The sequence below is a fragment of the Pleurodeles waltl genome, chromosome 1_2 (assembly GCF_031143425.1).
Source record: "Pleurodeles waltl isolate 20211129_DDA chromosome 1_2, aPleWal1.hap1.20221129, whole genome shotgun sequence".
NCBI classification, from domain to species: Eukaryota; Metazoa; Chordata; class Amphibia; order Caudata; family Salamandridae; genus Pleurodeles; species Pleurodeles waltl.
The window spans coordinates 738,743,865-738,764,586 of record NC_090437.1 but is presented as its reverse complement, the minus strand read 5'-3'; the positions used below and the strand labels follow the sequence as shown (position 1 = coordinate 738,764,586).

Here is a 20,722-nt window from a genome sequence, read left to right as displayed (position 1 = left end):
CCTAGATAAATATTTCTAATGTTCTCTTGCACAGTCCTAGAATTGAAAAGTGCCCTAGGGTCATGTCCAACCACAGTCCGCTGGTTCTTAAACTACCTGGGAGGAATCTGAGGCCACCCATGCAGAAATGGACCTTCAATCGGGCTCTCCTGATGGATGTGGATTATAGAGCCCATTATGAAGGGTTGAATCTCTGACTATTTAGAGCTCAGCCGAGGGAGTGCTCCAGTGGGGGTGGTATGGGACACTTTCAGAGCAGGGGTGCATGAGGAAACTATAAGTTTTGGATGTAACCACCAGAAAACTCAGAAACAGCACCTGGAAGAGCTGTATAAAATATTGGAGGAAGCCGAATTATGGCTTACGGTGGTGGTTGTAGCAGGGGATGAGACAGAGGGGTCCCAATCCAAGGTTGTGTTAGATAGAGACAAAATTCTTAAGATATCACATAAAAAGGCAGCTACGAAGTACATTATGTGAAAGAGGGAGTGATATGAATAGGATGAATGGGTGGGATATATGCTGGCGGTCTGGGCCAGAGACAGGTTCTCACAATCGAAAATCATGAAGATCAGAAGTGGGCAGGGCAATATATTCTCAGACCCTGGTGAAATCCGCAAGGCAATCCATGGTTTTTACAAAAGATTGTAAAAAGGAAAGGATAATAATGGTGATCTAGAAGAGGCTAGCAGGAGCTTTTTTGCTCCACCTGGGATGCTTAGCTCAGATGATAGAAGTTTGCTAGACCGCTTGTTCAATGGAGGAAGTCCATAATTCGATTATGAGGTTTCTTTTATAACTCTGTTCAGAACCTTTAGGTACAATGGAATGCCATTCGAATTACTGTCGCCAGCATCACCCCCACTATCTCAGTAACACGATGATAAATTTGGTCTGCTATAGATGTATATTTCAGCTGTAACACAACACTGCAATTCGCTTCACTAAAATATGTATGATAAAGCAAAGTCTAAAAAACGCAACAGTAAAAGTATTAAATAAAATATGCATGACAACGTATCCATTGATAATTCTGCTGAAATAATGTTGTTATAAACAATTGAACAAGTATTAATATTTTTTCTGTATCAAGACTCAAAAGTTATAAATGTGAGTGCACCACTCTGTGACAACATATGAACTATTTTTGTAAAGTTTATAAATGTATGCTCACCCCATAAACTAATTCTCCGACCATCCCGTTCCAAATTTTAGTTTCTTGATCCCTGGCCCCGTACTTGCCATCTGCAACAATTGTCAGCTTATATTTAAATCCGCAGTGCTTTGCGATTTCCGTTGCAAGATCCACACAGTAGCCCTCATATCGGTCATTTCCTTCAAATTGGTCTGCATTTTTCTTAAACATCACATAGGGGGACTCCTGCAAGCCGAGAGAGTAGTGAATCAACAAAGAAAGAAACTCTGCATTAGCCCAATGTCTGACTGACAAATTATTCCTCTTAAACTCATGATTTGAGGGCATATTTTATGCACTATGATCTATTTTTATTAACAATCAAACCCTCACCCTTACTAGTTCTGCTACTCTACTTTTGGCAGTGCTTAATTTGTGAAAATATTAAGTGCCAGGACCCTCATCAAGAGGCCACAGAAGCTTGCACCATCCCTTGCCCCTACCAGCATTGCCAATGACAGTACCAACACAACTACTAACCATCCCACTCCTACAAATGTGACAATTCAGACTGTTCCAGTCACTGATCACTATAAGAATGGCTTGGGTAGCAAGTATTAGTCATTTTCAATGTACATTGAATTATTAAATAACTGTTGATCTGCTCATTCCTAAATTAGACAGACATCTCCACCATGTGGCAGACTGTAATAAGTGCCAGTGTTGATAATTAAGAGCTAGTGGCGAGCACCGGAAACCACCAGCTCAAATTAAGAACTGACTTTTGGCTCCTCTACTTCTCCCCCTATTCTGATGTATCTCTTGCCCCTCTGTAGTTTATATTTCTCAGTGCCTTTGCAGCCAGTCCTTGCATTTAAATACTGTTCTTCTTCTAAATATTTAGATATTTTCCTTTTGATAGTGAAATATATCCTGTAAAAATGCTTAATTATGCCATACTGGATTTAGCTGACCTATATTAATTAAGAAAATATACAAATCGAATTTCTGGGTGCTTATATTTTCACTATGACTACATGACTTAAACATAGATTGGGTAGATCTCTTAATAAATAATCCAAATACTTCTTTTCTAACGAAGGTTCATGAGAGCACAAAATATTCTTGTGTAAATATTTACCTGGTCCTTCCTGGAGTCATGAATAAAGTCACTAGTAATGTTACTGTCACTATTAAAAATAGATATTGTTAGGTTCTTCAGTTAAAAGATCTTTGACCACTGGTCTTACAGTGTACAAGAAATACTGCACTAACTGAAGGGGTCATGGATGCAGAGAAACATAAAATCCAAGCATCAGGCGCCTTCTCTATAAAAGTTACTATCAATAACCTAGAATTGGCTGCAGCAAAGCATGTATATCACATATTAAGCACAGCATCATATGTGTAATAACTATAGAAGTTTTGACTTGGCGTCAAATGTGTCAGTTTCCAGAAGCAAACTCGCCATCTAAAATGTCAGATGGCTCAATATCTGCTATTCTATGTGCATCAAAAGTTCACAAATCTGAAAAGCTTTGCGGCTGATCACCTCCGATGTAAATATGCTGACCGAAGTTATACACCAGGCATATCAAGCCCATTACTGTACAACACACCACACACACCCTTAGAAAGTTTTGTGAAATAGGCATTGTTCTATCTAGGGTTATTCTTGCCACTTCCTATGCCAGCTCTCTTACTTTCTACATCTTGTTGGCAATATACAAAACAGGATATGGATCTTGGTTGCAGTGGTCACAGATCTCATCAGATTCACACTAATGTATGAAAATACCTTTAACAATTTTAAGAGTTATTTATTGCTTTTTACCACTGCATCAATCTGGATATTCCTGAACAAGCGTTGTTTCTTTGAAATCACAATGACAGTGGTACCAGTTATAGACAAAAAACAGGCAGAAAACAATACCTAAACAGAAAAAGCCAAGGTCTGATGTACAAGAAACAATCTGTGATATTCAATCAACAACTAGATCATATTGCAAATGTGCCCAAGTGAGCACAAAACATAATTTCACCACACAACATTCAGCTTTTTGATTGTCACAAGATTACTGTAATGACATTTGAGCAGAAGCCTCCATACTATGTAAAGCTGCATATTCAAGCGGCATATCATTTCAAATTAACAAATGTTGTGTATTCAGTGGACAATGGGCTCAGGAGAACAATGCAGTGGTGAAACCTGCAAGAAGATACATGAAAAAAATAAACTAGCATAGCACTGTCAGTGACACAGTCAATCCCCAGCGGGTGACGGTTTTGCAGGATGGCTACATTAAAGAAGAGAGTTATGGAGTTAAAAGGGAGGTTACATAACATCATACATATTGGTGCTACAGTGTTTGTTAATAATGTAGCTCAATAATCAATCCTTTCCAGGGAAGTTGGATTTCTGTTGCATGTATTGTAAACTGTGAACCTAGTACAGTAATTGCATCATAAATGCAAAGGTAGAACCAGGAGATACGAGTGACTGTCACTGTAACCATATAACATCTGTGGGGCTCCATATTGAAAATGAATTAAGGCCACACCACAAAACATCAGCAATAGCAAAGCACAATTGTGGGGTTTGGGGACCTTTCAGTATCACCTAACTTACATTCTATGGTCCCCACATGGTTTCAGTCACAGACCTTCAGCTATGCTAATTTAAACCCAGATATGGGCTTTTAATTCCATCCCAGTAACAGAATGGGGTACTGCCCCTTAAAGCCCTTACAGGCTACAGGCCATGAAAGTGATGTACCCACCAAAAAGACCCATGACTCATTTAAGTTGACTTGCTTCCTCTACTGATTGCACACAAAAATTGATTCACGATGGAAATAATTGGAAAGTCATACACCATACATCAAAATGCATGCCATGCATGCACTAATTAACAATACATCGTAATATAGAATAGATACTCCACAGTGACTGTTAATAAATGCTCAGGCATGAAACACACTGGAACGATAATGGGCACTTTACTGTTTGACGTACAGCGCTATATTTTTGTGTGTGCCTGTGTCTGTGTGCACAGGGATGAAAAAATACCTTGATCAGCTTTACTCTTTGGATTATCTATGGAATGGTCACAGGACTAACAGTGACATTGGATATGCCAATTTAGTGTATATGTATAACTGATGCAATTTGCATTATGCTTTCAAATTGTAATCAGGGTGGGTTGGCTTATCTCTGTTTAAAGCTATATGTCGCCTGCACATTTTGTTGTTCTCATATTGTGTTCCATCTGACTGCAAGCAAAACATGTACCCGTGAGAGAGCTGGTGTTATTTCTGTATCACTTTGAGATTAAGTGGGCATATTTATGTTTCTTCAATGGAAATTTGTACAATTTTAACACTTGAAAACAAGTCTAAAATCCAAAACAAATGTACCCCAAACTGAAGAGTTTACACATTTGGACTGGACTAGCTGGGCATTTACATTTTCATAATCACACTACTAAAGAGTTGTGAGGGAGATTAGAGAAATATATTTGGTGGGAAGCGTCCCATACTAGCTCCCTCGTTTGAAAGACTAGTTACCACACGAAAGTATGGGGTTCACCGATAATGTAGAGCTCTGCACACGGAGAATGACCGTGGGCTCCTGAACCTCATTAGGTTCAGAGAATGCGTGGTGTGGGTGCTTATGACAAATGTAGGAGGGGGGGAAGGGAAAATGTCCTTTTATGGACTAGGTGGTCTCACACACTATATAGTGTCATGCTTCATCATTTGACCACCTAGCCCCACCCAGGTAGGATAGTACCACCTGGGCGGACTCAACCTCACCGTTAAAAGAACGGGAGGGAGTGCATAAATAAATTATACCTGGAGATAATGGGATCCAGGTACGGTAGGGGGATATAAAAGCACCTAGGCAGTCGCCTGTGTGTGATCTACACTTTAATAGTGGTAACTACTGGTGCGACTAAAAACGGGGCGGGACACCACGGTGAGAACAAGGACTCACTGGGTCACCTCACTAAAAGTTGGCCGACATGTTTCTGCCCACTGCTAGGAGCCATGAGAGGTCTCGGGCATTCTTCAGGGCCTAGGATCTCTAACCATCATGCTAAGTGCAGATGGGTAAACCTCCCCTCAAAATAAGGGGAAAAAAACAACTGTGATGTATTGATTGAGAGGGCCTACCCTAGACAAGGAACTACCTCGCGGTGGCCTAAAGGGATAAAAATTGTAAATTCATAAGTCAGACACAACACAACACACTCTATTTCCGAAATTGAATATAAATATACATAAAGATAGGTGCCACGGCAAGCGAAAGTCATGCGGAGCACACACTGAAAACGTGGTTGAGAAAATAATTTCCTTACCCTAATCATTGAGGCAACTAGCCTCAGATTCCAGGAGGGGGAGTGTCTCCTTATAGTCACACTCTGGGGGGAAAAGAGGGGGGAGAAACAAAGAAGAAAGAAGCGAGGGGAAAAAGAAGGAAAGGAGGGAATAGATACATAGATGACATCTGTTTAAGAAATGTATAAGTATGTATACACATTAGGTGTCCATTAGAAATGGTGGGGAGAATGCCCAGCCCTTGTTGCTAGTTGGGGGCTGAGGAGGTGCCTGCTACAGGGGGGCTAACGCACCTGGCTGTTAGCTAAAGATCAACGTTCATATAATGTGGGAGGAACTTGAAAGCCCCTAGTAAATATCAATTGGGTAGGTAAGCCACAAACATTCGTACATACAAGTTAAAAAAGGGGGAAAAGAACAAGTGCATTCAAACATTCAGACATTCTGCCTTATCTGAGTTGTTGCTGGTGATCCGCCGTACAGTAAGTGCAACGGAACTTACTACATCAAAGGAGGCACTCGCTGTGCGCCTATCCCGACCCCTCGCTGGACCGCTTGAGGTATGGAGTCCAGCGGAGGGGCGGATTATATGTCCGTATTTGATTAGGCGCACCTGCAAGTAATAGAGGTCCCCTGTGTCTGTAGGAAGAACTGATTGTCCAGGAGCCCACGGTCATTCTCCCGTGTACAGAGCTCTACATTATCGGTGAACCCCATACTTTCGTGTGGTAAGTAAACATTTACATTTTCATCCCTTCTTGAGAGAGTGCGAGGGCATACTGAAAAAAGGCTGAATTAAATGTTCGACTCATTAGTGATCAATGATAGATTATTAGTGCCAATATGTTGAAAGGAACCAAAGAGCTGGATAGTTTACCCACAAGCAGAGATCAAATTAAGAGTTTTGTGGTTTTGAACAGTGGAACGCAAACTAAGTTGGTGGATTTGTTATTACCAAATGATAACACGTATCAACTAGAGAAGGCACTTCCACCGATTGTGACATTCAATCAGGTTAGAGATTTACAAAAGAGCTATGAGATTACTTAAATTTGTCACTATCGTACAGGGGGAGGATGAGTGAGAAATAAAGGACTTTTCAAATAAGGATGGAGATTTAAACTTACGACATTAATAAGGGAGGGTTTGCACCTGATGGTACTTAACTCACATCTGTAGATGTGTACAGGATTGCACTCAATCATTTACTGAATCAAACATCCTGCAGATAGATCAGGGGAAAGCCTTGGGCAAGACCTTCTCTCTGCTGTATTGCAGGTCTAAAGAGGATATCTATGTTATATGATTCTAACATTCAGAACACATCCATTCAAAACATGCCAGGGTCCCGACACTTAAACAAATTCACTGAACGTTTTAGTTAACTAATAAGTAGATGAATAAGCCAAAGGGACAGATAACAGAAGCAAAGAGTGAAAGAAAGATATTGAAAAGAATAAGGAAAGAGTGAAGAACAGTCAATTATCTCGCACAGGATGGGTCAAAAGAGTTCTAAAAAGGTGGGTGTGTCTAAGGGCAGCCTTGTGGCTTTAGTGTAATCTATAAAACATTTAATGCAATGGCATAGCACTAAAAGCAAGGTCACTGAGTAGGTGAAAGAGTGTATGGAAGATGACTTTCACGAATATTGTTGATGCTTCTATGGGAATCAGGCTGCTAAGACTGACTCCATCAGCTATGAGTCCATGATTGGAGGGGTTACGGCATCATTACCACTGTCCTATTTTCTGTGAAATAATGCATTTTTTTTACATATAAAACTGTTCTTCTTCTTTTCTAAACACTGTATTATGTAGTGGTCAGTCATAAAAATCGAATGGTGGATAAAACATCATATCCCAGGATATGTTTTTTTCATATTTAAGTTTCTCTGCTTTCACATGGTTTAGCAAAGAATCTGTCAAACCATCGCTCCATTAATCTGTTCAGGAACAATGCTTCCAAAAATGAGCGTGGCCCAATATAGGATAGCAGTTTGTTAAATAAACAGGATCTAAAGTGGCAGATCACCGGCTAGTGCAAGTGAGGCTCTGCCAATGTTTGAAGGAAGGGAAAACCCTTGATAAATAATTTCAATACAACATATAATCAAAGATTGTCAGTTCTTTATGACATTTAAGAGGATATACCTTTCAAAAGGGTCAAGAGGAACATCCTTTGGTAAAATGTACTTGGAACAAGGAGCGCCTGAGGTGGTTAGAATTGTGCATGACAGGCCATGCTGATGATGTTTGAGGTAGAAGCATATTTGATCAGCTATCCAATGAGTTGTTGGCATGAGAACAGACGATCGAGTGCCAATCTCCTTCAAGATGGTTGGTGTTCCATTGTGGAAGGTGCATAGAGGGCTCTTAACGGGTTATGGTGGACATGAGGATAGTCTGTTCAGAGGTCTTTAAGATCTAAGATACCCCTTTCTCAAATTGACGCACACAAATATTGCACATTGTGTACTACTGCATGAATTTTGCATTTCTGTCATGTTCGGCTTTACCTCTGCAATGTTCCTCATCTGACCCATAGGCTGCCGAGTTAGCGCATAAGGAATACATAACTAACAAAAGGCGATTGTGTAACAAGCATCTTCGTACTATATAGCAAAATAAGAAAAATGCATGATTGAGGCCTGCACGCAACTAAAATAACAACTTGTCAAAGATTGCAAAGGGTTGATTGCAGAGCTGCCATTTAGCCAAAGAAAAATATTAAAAGCCTTATTTTAATACAATGTATGTAATTACCAAGATCGTGGTGACAACGACAGTCTTGTTCTCGAGACCGATGGAGTCATTTCCTGAAAGGCCGTCGACTGCAGTCAAAACCATTTTATCAACCTCTGTCCAGAATCCAATCTGTAAAAAAAGGTTTATGCAAAACAGTAAATAAAAACATAAAGACAATACAATAACAGAGGCAAGATCGATGTCTTTACACTCTTCTGCATATGTTTACACACACATTCTTGTGCGAACAATCCATCAAGCCATGTGAATGGGAAACTGAAAGAAAAACATTTATGGGTTTATATTTTGGTGACACCATTATTACTTAAATGCGGGAAAGGTTTCTTTCTTTGCACGGACAAAATAATGGATTACTGGCAAGGGGTAATTTTATTTTACACTCTGTGGCAAAACCGTGGCTCATTAGAATACGGCAATGGAAGTTTACATACTTGGACGATAATCTGAATTACTTACAGGAGGCGGTAATGCTGTACATACTGAAGGAAATGTTGTTGCACATTGCTCAGATGTGACAATAGAACTGAGCATTCTGTAGGCACTGTTGTGTGTTACTGTTATGGAGCAATCCTGTTTTGTAAACTTTGGAATTATTGTGGAAATACTTGTATAGGAAATTGGGTTCCTGGTTGAGGGGTAAACTCCCTTCTCAAACAGCAACCACAATTCTTGTCTGGGTGAAACACAAGCAAGCCCCAAGTTAACCTGTGATTAACTGTCTGGTAGCTTGGCACAAGAGCAGTCAGGCTTAACTTAGAGGCAATGTGTATTATGCAGCACTTTAAATAGTAATAAAGTGAAAACACAACACAAAAAACCTGTACCAATTTAGAAAGATAGAGTAAAATGTAATACATTATTTGAGACCAAGACGAAAAAATACGGTCAGCAGAACAGGGGATATGCAAGTTTAAAGATTTATGTGGACGGAGTACCTAGAAACATAAACGCCCACTGGGGTTCTCTGATTGTGCTAGACCTTGGCAAATTCACAATTTCAGGGTCACCCACGATGGAGCACAGGCCGGATAAAGGGACGAGGTTAGACCCACTGAATAAAGTACATTAAATCCTTGTTGTGGAGTGTTTGAGATGCTGTTTTGAGGATGCATTGCGCAGCATCAATTCAGAGGGGCTGGGGACGGCAATACGAGGCCATGCATCAGAGATGTGTTGTGCAGTGGTGATTTTGATGAGGCTTTCGATGGGGCTTGTAGTGCAAGTTCCTGCATCGTTGTGAAGGATGCCATTGACAAAGGCTTGTAATGCGAAGTCCTGCGTCAGCGGTGTGTCAAGCAGTGCCAGTTCCAAGAAGCTGTGGGCAGCTATGCGAGGTCCTGTGGGGGGGATGCATCGAATAGTGGCAGATCTAATGTGGAGCTGCAAGCAGGTGCAGTATGCTGTGTCGATTCTGCCCAAGAGATCACAGCTGGCCTGACAGAGCACCTTCAGGCCCACTTCCAATGGTCCTAGATTGGCAGGGCAACACTTGGGGGGTAGCTGCAAAGCAGACAGGGACCAGGTTCTGGGTGCAAGGCCGTTGGAGCCTTTTCTGTCCCTGAGTCTCTGAACAGGAGGCCAACCAACAATCCCTTAGAGAAATCTTGTAATGCTGGATTCAAAATGCAGGGCCAGTTCTCACTCTGAAAGCAGGGCATTAGGACAGCTGTTGGGATTCTGTGAAATGCTCTAATGCTTGTAAGTTCTCAGTAGCATCTTGAAGTATAGGGAGGGGTAAGAGCATGTTTCCTAAAATTTATAGTTATAGAATATTAAAGGGACAGCCAGGAGGAATGGAAGTGTATACTGTAAAAAAATGTGGGTTTTTAAAACCAATAAACTTTCCAAGGGTTAAGAAAATCATATAGAAGAAGGGGTATAACATGCCATAAAGAATGAAGCTTCCAAAACATCCAGAGAGAGAAAGATTAGGAGAGCTATATAGTAACATAGGTGTAACCCTTAGAAGATGCAGCTTCCCACCAGTAGAATTATCGAAAAGTGGCCCACCTAGCATATAGGTTGCTTAACCATTGGAGATGATGTTTCTTAAAAAACACTGAAAGTACTGATTACTATGTGGTCCACATAGCAATAGAACTGGTTTGAAGTTAATAATAAATACTGGAAGACTGTCAGGTTCATCCAGGTGTGGCAGAGGTGCAGCCTAGGAAGATACAAATTGTTAAAAACACGTAGTCTGCATAGCAATGGAGAGGAACCTCAGGAAAGGTACTACCTCATCAATACCTGAGATGAAAGACTATTTAGTTCATGAGTGATAAAGATGCTACTTGAAGAGGCACAGCTTCCTATACATCTACAGAGACATAAAAGGCCATAGGATTCACTAGGTTGGTGGAGGTACTTGTGGAAGACATTTTTAATCAACTCAAGAGTTATGAGAGGTTAAAGGGTTACTCAGGAAAGATGGGGTTGCAACACACAGAATACCCCAATTCTCAAAACATCATGCATTACAAGAGCCTTTGGGTTCATCAGATGTTGGAGGAGCAACCTTTGGAAGATAAAGTCTCCTTAAATACTGGGGACACAGCAAGGAATGATCTGTCCCAGGATTCCAGGGGCAAAAGGAGGAGACCCCAACACCACCCAGTGCTACAAAGCGCGCTGGAAACTCCTGCTTCCTGGGACACCAACACAACAAGGGCCTACTACCTGTCCCATAATTCCAGAGGGAAAAGGAGGAGGACCCAACACTACATAATGCTTCAAAGCATTCTTGACACTCCTGCTGGGCGAGACACTGGACACATCAAAGGACTACCTGTCCCAGGATATCAGGGGCAAAAGTGAAGGAGACCTCAACACCACCCAGTGCTAAAAACTGCGCTTGACACTTCCACTCAAGTCTGCGCCTATCAGAGCCTGGCAGACACTCGGCTGAGCCAGCCTCCTTGGTCTCATTCCTTTACCGCTTGTAAATGATGTAATGCTTGCAAGTTCTCAGTATCATCTCGAAGTATAGGGAGGGGTAAGAGCAGTAGTTTCCTAACGTTAATAGTTATAAAAGACTAAAGGGACAGCCAGGAGGAATGGAAGTGTATACTGTAAAAAATGTGGGTTTTGCATTTAAACTTACCAAAGGTTATGAACTTCATATAGAAGAAGGGGTATAACATGCCATGAAAAATGCAGCTTCCAAAACATCCAGAGAGAGAAAGATTAGGAGAGCTATCTAGTAACATAGGTGTAACCCTTAGAAGATGCAACTTCCCACCAGTAGAATTATCAAAAAGTGGCCCACTTACCACATAGGTTACTAAACCACTGGAGATGATGTTTCCTAAAAAACACTGGAATTACTGATGACTATGTGGTCCACATAACAATGTAACTGGTTTGAAGTTAATAATGAATAATGGAAGATTATTAGGTTCATCCAGGTGTGGCAGAGGTGCAGCCTAAGTAGATACAATTTGTTAAATTGTTGATTCCAGAGACAAAAGGTGGAGGACCCAAAACTACATAGTGCTACAAAGCATTCTTCCCACTCCTGCTGCATGAGACACTCGACAGAGAAAAGGACTACCTGTCCGAGGATTTCATGGGAAAAGGAAGGAGGCCCCAACACCACCCAGTGCTACAAAGTGCGCTTGACACTCCCACTCAAGTCCGTGTCCATCAGAGCCTGGCAGCCACACAGCTGGGCCAGACTCCTTGGTCCTGTTCCTTTACCGCTGCAAACACTTCTACTCAGTTGCAGGTTTACTTCTCGATTTATTTTTCTATTGATAGACTATCGAGAAAGAGCTTTATTACATTGGGGATCCTGCTAATTGCTAGGAAGTATTAGTAGTATCATTTGTGTGTTTTAAACCAATAACTTACTTCCTCCTGCTTTCAAACCTACATGAGCATTAACCCTTCTCAGAATTGTAGAGGAAATATCTGTGTATCTGTGTATCCAAACCTTCGATTTCTACTATGCAAAGATGGTTAAAAGTAAGGTAATGAAAGCAGCTTCAGACAAGGGTTAAATGACCTCAATTAGGAAAATTCTGTGGATAAGTGCACTATCTTAGGGATAAACAACTTAGTGGAAGAGGTGGAAACTATGTTAGGGGGACAAGAGGAAAATAAATGGCGTTAAACATTCTAAAATAACACAAGTCTAAAAGAAAGATATTGCTAAGCAACATCCCTCTCTACTTAAAACGTCTACCCCATAGCTCCCTGGCTGTATTGGCAAGAATCAGGGCCAATCAGCTTCGAACTCGATCTTAACCCCTGGAGTACCCCATATACATTCCAATCCTACCTCTAATCAACATCAAAGAATGTATGAATTAGGTCCGGGAGCTTCATGGGAAAATGGTGAGAATGAAATCAAACATATTGCCACAGTAAGATCAGAGGAGAACAACAAGCCCAGGAATCTCCTTTTAATTCCATCTCAGTAAGGTTGCATTGGTCCATCTTTAGGGAGCTACCTGAGAGAACATCTGTATGTACCCCTTCCAGTATGATGACACCTCACAATGGCCCTACATAGCAATCAAGTGATTATGAGAAAGGAAGTACTGCTAACCAGCAGGAAATATAATGTATGTGACAAATGTTCCCAAAATGAATCAAAATACAAGGGAGGGTGGGGAATTCCTGATAATTAAGATAACTTATTGCATTAGACATGAACGTAAGTGTTTGTCGCTTGTGTGTGCAGACATCTTAAGAGCTGAATGAATCTCAAGTGGCACTGAGGGGTATGATAATGTTAGGCATTTTTGAGAACTCAGAACTAGTGAATGGGTTGATTTCAATGGACCTTAGATTAGCTCTACCTAGGCAGTCATTGATACAATTCAAGTTAAATATACTTGCATCATGTCCAGTTCGTGATTTGACATACATAGGGAAACTTCCAACTTCAACTACTCCACTATCTGCTGAGGAACTGCAGGTTAATAATAATCTGCTTTCTAAGGGAACTACATTATCTGTGAGGAATACAGATTTAGCCCCAGATGTACAAAGCTTTTTTCTTGTCGCAAACGGTCTGATTCGCAGAATCAGGCCGTTTGCAACAAGAAAAAAGCATTTTGCGATGCACAGACCCCATTTTGCCATTTGGTAATATATTTACTGAATCCCAAAAAGAGTTTGGGAGTCACAATTAGGAAGGGGCGTTCCCTTCCTAATTGCGAGCCACAGTGCAATGTATGATTGTTTTGTGACCGTGAATGCGATCACAAAACAATAGCAGTTAGCAGCAATTTCAAACTGGTGCTAACCCATTCGCAAATGGGAAGGGGTCCCCATGGGACCCCTTCCCCTTTGTGAATGGATGCGAAAATATTTTTTCAGAGCAGGCAGTGGTCCCATTATTATTAACCTGCAGTTCCTCCACAGGTAGTGGAGTAGTTGAAGGTGGAAGTTTACCTATGTATGTCAAATCACGAACTGGACATGATGCAAGTATATTTAGCTTGAATTGTAACAATGAGTGCTTAGGTCCCACAGATCACTGCCTGCTCTGAAAAAATGAACAGAAAACTTTTTTTTTTTAAATGCATCCCATTTTTCTTTAGCGAAAACGGGGTGCATTTAAAAAAGAAAAAAAGCACTGCTTTATTTAAAATTAGTCACAGACATGGTGGTCTGCTGTCCCCAGCATGCCACCATCCCTGTTGGTGTGGCCATTCCCAGTGGGGTCACAAACTGCAACATACCTCATGAACATTTACGACGCAGTTCATTTGCGACCCCATTGGAAATTGCAATCGGTGTAATTGACATTGTTGTACATTAGGTTTTGCGAGTCGCAAAACCTGATATTTGTACATATGTCCCAAAGTCTCAAAATTAGACTGAGAATGAGCCAATCTGGAGTCTGTAGATTGTCTCTCTCTATCCGAGAGGTCATCCCAGTATGTAGACACACACAATAAGAAATCCAGTAACAGCCTCAACTCTTAATACCTGTTAGAAATGGGGTCTTTGGTTGGCAGTCAGGTTACCCCCTGTCCAAGCAAGGACCCTCACTCTAGTCAGGGTAAGTCACACACAATCCAAATTATCCTTTGCCCACCCTCTGGTAGCTTGGCACTGAGCAGTCAGGCTCAACTTAGAAGGCAATGTGTAAAGTATTTGTGCAATAAATCATGCAATAACACAGTATAGCAGCACAAAAATACACCACACAGTATTTTATGTCCTGCCTTTTATCTACATAGCACCCTGCTCTATGGGCTACCTAGGGCCTACCTCAGGGGTGACTTAGATTTAGAAAGGGGTGAGTTCAAGGCTTGGCAATTACTTTTAAATGCTAAGTCGATGTGGCAGTGAAACTGCACACACAGGCCTTGCAGTGGCAGGCCTGAGACATGGTTAGGGGGCTACTTATGTGGGTGGCACAACCAGTGCTGCAGGCCACTAGTAGCATTTAATTTTTCAGGCCCTGGACACATATAGTGCACTTGACTAGGGACTTACAAGTAAACTAAATAAACCAATTGGGTATGAGTCAATGTCACCATGTTTTAAGGAGAGATCATATGCATGTTAGCACTGATTTACAGTGGTAAAGGGCACAGAGCCTAAAGCCAGCAAAAATGAGGTCAGAAAAAGAGAAGGAAGAAGGCAGAAAGTTTGGGGGTGACCCTGCAGAAAGGCCATTTCCAACAATACCTAGATTATGATGTGGGCTCAATAATTGGTATTTGCCTTCCTAAACATAAAGATAAACAAACTAATAAGTATTTAAATCTAATCTCCTGAAACACCACAGGCTTAAGGCAAATGCTCATTAACCCTAATTGGCAGGGTTATATTGATCGATTTCAAATATGATTATTGCAGGAAACCTGGCTAAGGGAACTATCTTATAAACCAGAATACATAACATACAGTGCAAATGCCATACCTTCTTCTAGTGGTAGGCCATCAGAAGTTGAAGTTATGAACATTGATTACCCTAATATCTTAGGGATACAAATTTATACTCAAACGGGTCTTATTTTGTACTTCTTCAATAAGTATATTAAGGCTGAGAGAAAGAAACATAGAATCCCCCATATAAGTGATAGAGGAAAACTGTTTAAATACTATAAATACGAAAGACATGATAGTTATTAAGGGGACTTCAATATCACGTACAAGCCTATTTATGGCCTCAACTTTGTTACTGAGAAAGAGGATGAAATATATAGAGTATACCTTCTCTTGACAAGAGCTCAAATGTCCCTTACACTGTGGTCACCATGCAGGTCGCTCTTTTAACTGTAGCACATGGCCTGCAGGCCTGCAATGACAGATCTAAATCGGACCAACCAGATGCATATCCCTTTCATAGAGATTCCATTTATAGGCCTCCCTAATTCTGGCATTCCAAAGCCGGCATTTATAATAGCTTAATTGAAAATTTAAAACAATACCTAATTAAAGCGTTGACAAAACATTTGGCTAAGGTGGCTAACAAAATAAATATGAGAAATCACTGATATACAAGGGATTGCCAAAAACCTAAAGTTAAAGCTTTAAAATACAAAATCCCTTTTTGATGGCTGTGTGGCCAGAGCTCAGTATAAGAGCTCAATATAATTGCTCTAACCAACCCTAAATGGGATGATTCCATTTGGATATACCTTATCAAGGCAGCAATAATTGGTGATAATATGACATTCTGGGAAATCATAGCACATGGGAGCAAGGAGTCTGACTCGGAGATTGAAAGTTTTCTAAATTCCAAAGTTTGGGTTGATCACTTCTTTTAAACTTTAGTCATGCTGCAATTATGATGACAACCCACAGCTGCCATTCGATTAGTGTTGAACCAACACACTTACATTCTACTTTTGAAGAGACCCAGTTGGCTATAGAGGCAATTAAACTGTGATAGGCTCCAGGTTCAGATATAATCCAGGGGATTTACTGCAACATGGTCCACCAATTTGGGCCCCTTATGCCAATTTGCTATATACATGGAAAGGAGCTGAAATCATTCCTATTTATAAAAAGAGGGACCATTGTGGTCCAATAACTACAGACCAATCAGTCTTCTAGACACCTGTTAGAAATTAGGTCTCTAGTTGGCAGAGATAGGCACCCTGTCCAAGTAGGGACCACAGTCCTAGTCAGGGTGAGTCACAACACAACCTAAATGATCCTGTGCTCATCCTCCAGTAGCTTGGCACAGAGCAGGAATGTTTAATTTAGAAGTCAATGTGTAAAGTATTTGTGCAATAACTCATGCAGTAACACAGTGAAACATCACAAAAAGTACTCAACATCAGTGTAGAAAAATAAATAATATTTATCTGAATAAAGCAAGACCAAAAGGACAAAGGTCCAATATAAACCGGTCAAGATATCACTTTTTGGAAGTTTAAGCAAGTCTTAATCCATAGGTATTATTGGATGTATCCTTTTAGTACAAAGTACCTTGGATGCGTTAAAAACCAAGATGATGCGGGCCACAGGGGAGGTGAGGTGCCGGAAAAGCAAAGTGATGCATCGGATCCTTACTGTGCAGGGGAGGTAATGCGTCAATTCTTTCCTTGCAGGTGAGACGATGCATCTGTTCCTTACGGGCAGCGGAGGTGATACCTTGATTCTTTCCTTGCAACAAAGGAGCAACATCGATTTCCAGACACGCAACCTCAGTCCTTACTGCGGTGCAGGGTTGATGACAAATTGATGCCCAGGGATGATGCATGGAAAATCCAGACGTGTTGTGATGATGGATTTGCTGTGAAACAGGCACGGAGTCAATACTGCAGGCGCTGCATCAATTTTTCACCCGCAAGGCAGGCGCTGCTTCGATTCAGCAGGCTTGCATCGGTTTTTCAGCCCTGAGACAGGTGTTGCTTTGATTTTTCTGGCGAGGCGCGCTGAGGCCTGGATTTTCTGTTTTAGGTAAAGTCTCTGGTGGTCTTGAAACTTCTTAACAGAAGGCAAGCTGTCAAGCCCTTGGAAATTACTTGTGGTGGGAAAGCAAAGTCATTCCAGCAGACTCAGGGAGCAGCAGACAGCAAGGCAACAAGCAGAAGAGCATTCCTTCCAGAAAAGAAGTCAGGATGAGTCTTTGGGAAGCACTTAAGTCCTTCTGATAGAGTCCAGTTGCAGGTCCAGAAGTGTCTGATTTTAGGTGGTCACAGACCCAGTATATATACCCCAATGTGCCTTTGTAGTGGAGGAGACTTCAAAGAGGGGTTTTGAAGTGTTCCAGTTCCCCTTTCAGCCCAGTCTTGTCTGCATTGAGATTTGTGGGGGTGTCAGTCCTTTGTGTCAGGCCACTGGCCTTTGAAGTGTAAGTGAGAGCCCCTTCACCTTTCCTGTCCTGGAAGACCAATCAGTATGCAGATGAATGCAGACGCAGCTGAGTGTCCTGTGTTTATGGCTGTCTGGGTGGAATGCACAAGGGGAGCTGTCAACTACCACAGACCAGACGTGGATTTGAGACAAGCTGTAAGGCACAGAGAGCAGTAAGTGAATAGAAATGCCTACTTTCCCAAATTGGCACTACTGAAATAGTAATATTAAATCCAACTTCACTAATCAGCAAGATTTCTCACTACCATTCCAACCATATCAAACATGACAATGCCACTCCTTTAGATCAGAAATTATTACTTAAAAGTATATAAGGTGTTTTCCAATGCTAGCCTATGAAAGGAACAGACTTAACAATACAGAAACACAACTATGGGAGTTTTTCACTACAAGGACAAGTACATGTCCTGTCTTTTACTTACATTCCACTCTGCCCCATGGGTGACCTAGGGACTACCTAAGGGGTGTAGTAAAAGGGGAGTGTAAGGCTTGGCAAGAAGTTGTAAATGGCAATTCGAAGTGGCAGTGAAACTGAACACACAGGCCTTGCAGTGGCAGGCCTGAAACATGGCTCGAAACCTTAATTCTTCTACGTCTTATAAACCACCAGACTTGTCAAAACTTTCAGGTTCAAGCAGGACTGATAAAGGTGTATCAAGCAGTATATACAGCACCCAAAATGCACCTGTGCTTAATAGGTCTGTAGATTCCATTAAGGAGTGACGGAGCACAACCTGTGGAAGACACAGCTTCTGGAAACCATCAGAACATAATAAAGGCATGAGATCTAAGCAGGAGTAATGGAGCTGCCCAGTGGGAGTCACAGCTTCCTAAAACCAACACAGGCGTAAACATCTAGGGGTTCACCTGGAGATGGAGTTGAAGCCTCTGGAAGAAATTGCTGCCTATAAGTCAAACTGTTAATCAAAGGTTGTGGGTTTCACTGAAGAGTGATACTGGGTAGAAGAAAAATGGAGGTGGAAAATTCTGGTAGGATAGATCAGTGTGTGTGTTCGGGGGGAGGGGGAAGCGGGAGGTGACAAGTGGTGAGACCCTTTGCCTTTCTATTTGACAACAGGTCCAAACTGAAGAGTTCCCACATGGCATAGGCCTTAGCCTTTTTATATTTTGCCTGGGCACATTGGAAGACAGGCCTTTCATGAGAAGAGAGGAGTCATGCATGCTTGTTACCAAGAGTTGGGATTTAGGGTGGGGAGGCAAAGTCCATTGTCAAATGACTCAAGACCAGGGGGGAGGGTGCAAGGGAGGAAGGACGAGATCCACACGGGTAAGCTGATACCAGTCTAGGATTGCAGTAAATGATCTAACTATGAAGGTTGATCTCCTACTTCCCTCTTTACAAGTTGATAGTGCACATAAGGGGAATAATGAGCCCACAAAGATGATGATGTAGGTGGTGCAGCTACTACTCCCAGAAAATTATCAGTGCACACAATATGAAAAATACTGGAATGTAGTAAAACTCACACAAAGTGAGAGGCGAACAGTGGCATGGATGCTATGTACTGAAGATCTTCATGAAACAGCAGTTTCAACTAAAAGGATCAGTAGAATATAGATAAGGTAGAAGTTAAGGGGTGTATTTTGAGTTCGGCAGATAGGATACTCCATCAAAATGTGACGGATATCCTATGTGCCACTTTACAAGTGTCATAGGCAGTAATGTATGTGTAATTATGCAAACAGAATATTAGTCATTGTTAGAAATTGGGTATCTGGTTGGCAGTCAGTATGCACTCTGTCCAAGCAGGGAACCTCACTCTAGTCAGGGCAAGGGAGATACACATCTAGGAAAACCTCTGCTCACCCACCGGGTAGCTTGGCACAAGCAGTCAGGCTTATCTCAGAGACAATGTGTAAGGTATTTGTTTAATCACACACAGTAACAAAGAGAAAACAACACACAAGGACTCAAAACCAGGTTAGAAAAATAGCCAATATTTGTCTGAGTAGAACAAAACCAAAACAACAAAAATCCAACATACAGAAGCCAAGTTATTAATTTTCAAAGATTAAACTTCAATATAGCGCCTAGAAACACAAATGCTTCAATTTGGTGTTATCACAGCATTGTGACGGAGTCGTTCCCTACAATCCGACACCAATGGCGCCGGTCACGGAGTCGTACGGACCCCCAGGTACATTACCTTTTGAAAATGAGGAAACAAGCCTGTGCATGGAGTCAGGGATTGAGGTGTCACTAGACCTGGTGTGGCGTTGGTTCCGGGGCTGCAGAGCAGAGGAGGGGAGGCATTGGTGCGAGGCAACAGGTCCGTGCTGTGAAGCATTGGAGAAGACGTGGCATCGGTGCGAAGCGTCAGTTCCTTACATTTATGGCGGAGTCGGGTGTCATGGACGTCGATGACACAGCACTTCGGGACTTACAGAGTCGTGGATTTCAGCGAGGCTGCGGTGGTGTCAGACCTGCTGGGGTTGGTCTGGGTCATTGCACTCAAGCAGGGACCACAGCTTCAGTTGCAGGTGGCGTTGCATGATCCGGGAACGGCGTTAGTCTGGGCATTGTCCGAAGTCTGTGCACTTGGTTTCGCTTGCTTTTTCACCTGCTTTCACTCCCAGGGCCCAGAAACTGGAATAGACACCACCTGGCGAGTTAGAGTCCACAGCAAACGAACCCGAAGGCTGGTAGGTGAAGCCTTTTCTGTCCCTGAGACTTCTTAACAGGAGGCAAGCTCAGTCCAAGGCCTTGGAGAAACCTCACAAGCAGAATACACAGCAAAGCCCAGTCTTTGCCCTCTCTAACGCAGAAGCAGCAACTGCAGGCCAACACAGCAAAGCACACACATTAAAGGGGCAGTACTCCTACAGCTCTTCGGCTCTTCTCCTTAGCAAAGGTTAATCTTTATCCAGAAGTGTTCTACAAATCTGGAGTTTTGGGTACACTACTTATAACCCTTTCTGCCTTTGAAGTAGGCAAACTACAAAGGAAAATCTCTGTTGTTCACAAGAGCCTGCCTTGCACAGGCCTAACCCCACAACACACAGCAGGGGGTTGGAGACTGCACTGTGTGAGGACAGGCACAGCCCTTTCAGGTGTAAGTGTCAGCTCCTCCCAACCCACTCTAGCCCAGAAGACTCATCAGGATATGCAAGCTACACCCCAGCTTCCTTCGTGTCACTATCTAGTGGAGAGTCACAAACAGCCCAAC

At 42.0% G+C, this 20,722-nt stretch overlaps 1 protein-coding gene across 5 annotated transcripts in view; it reads right to left on the bottom strand.

The window, feature by feature from the left end:
• The window catches only part of GRIA2 (glutamate ionotropic receptor AMPA type subunit 2), a 428,807-nt gene that overhangs the window by 70,824 nt on the left and 337,261 nt on the right, over positions 1 to 20,722 (bottom strand). For all 5 annotated transcript variants that reach the window (XR_011205452.1, XM_069243241.1, XM_069243251.1 and 2 more), the window contains exons 9-10: positions 8,238 to 8,348; positions 1,175 to 1,381 (exon numbers count right to left, since the gene is read on the bottom strand). Coding sequence is in view for 4 of the 5 variants with exons in the window: in XM_069243241.1 (XP_069099342.1) it covers positions 1,175 to 1,381; positions 8,238 to 8,348 (318 nt within the window). In the remaining variant the exon portion in view is untranslated. The remainder of the gene's footprint in view (positions 1 to 1,174; positions 1,382 to 8,237; positions 8,349 to 20,722) is intronic.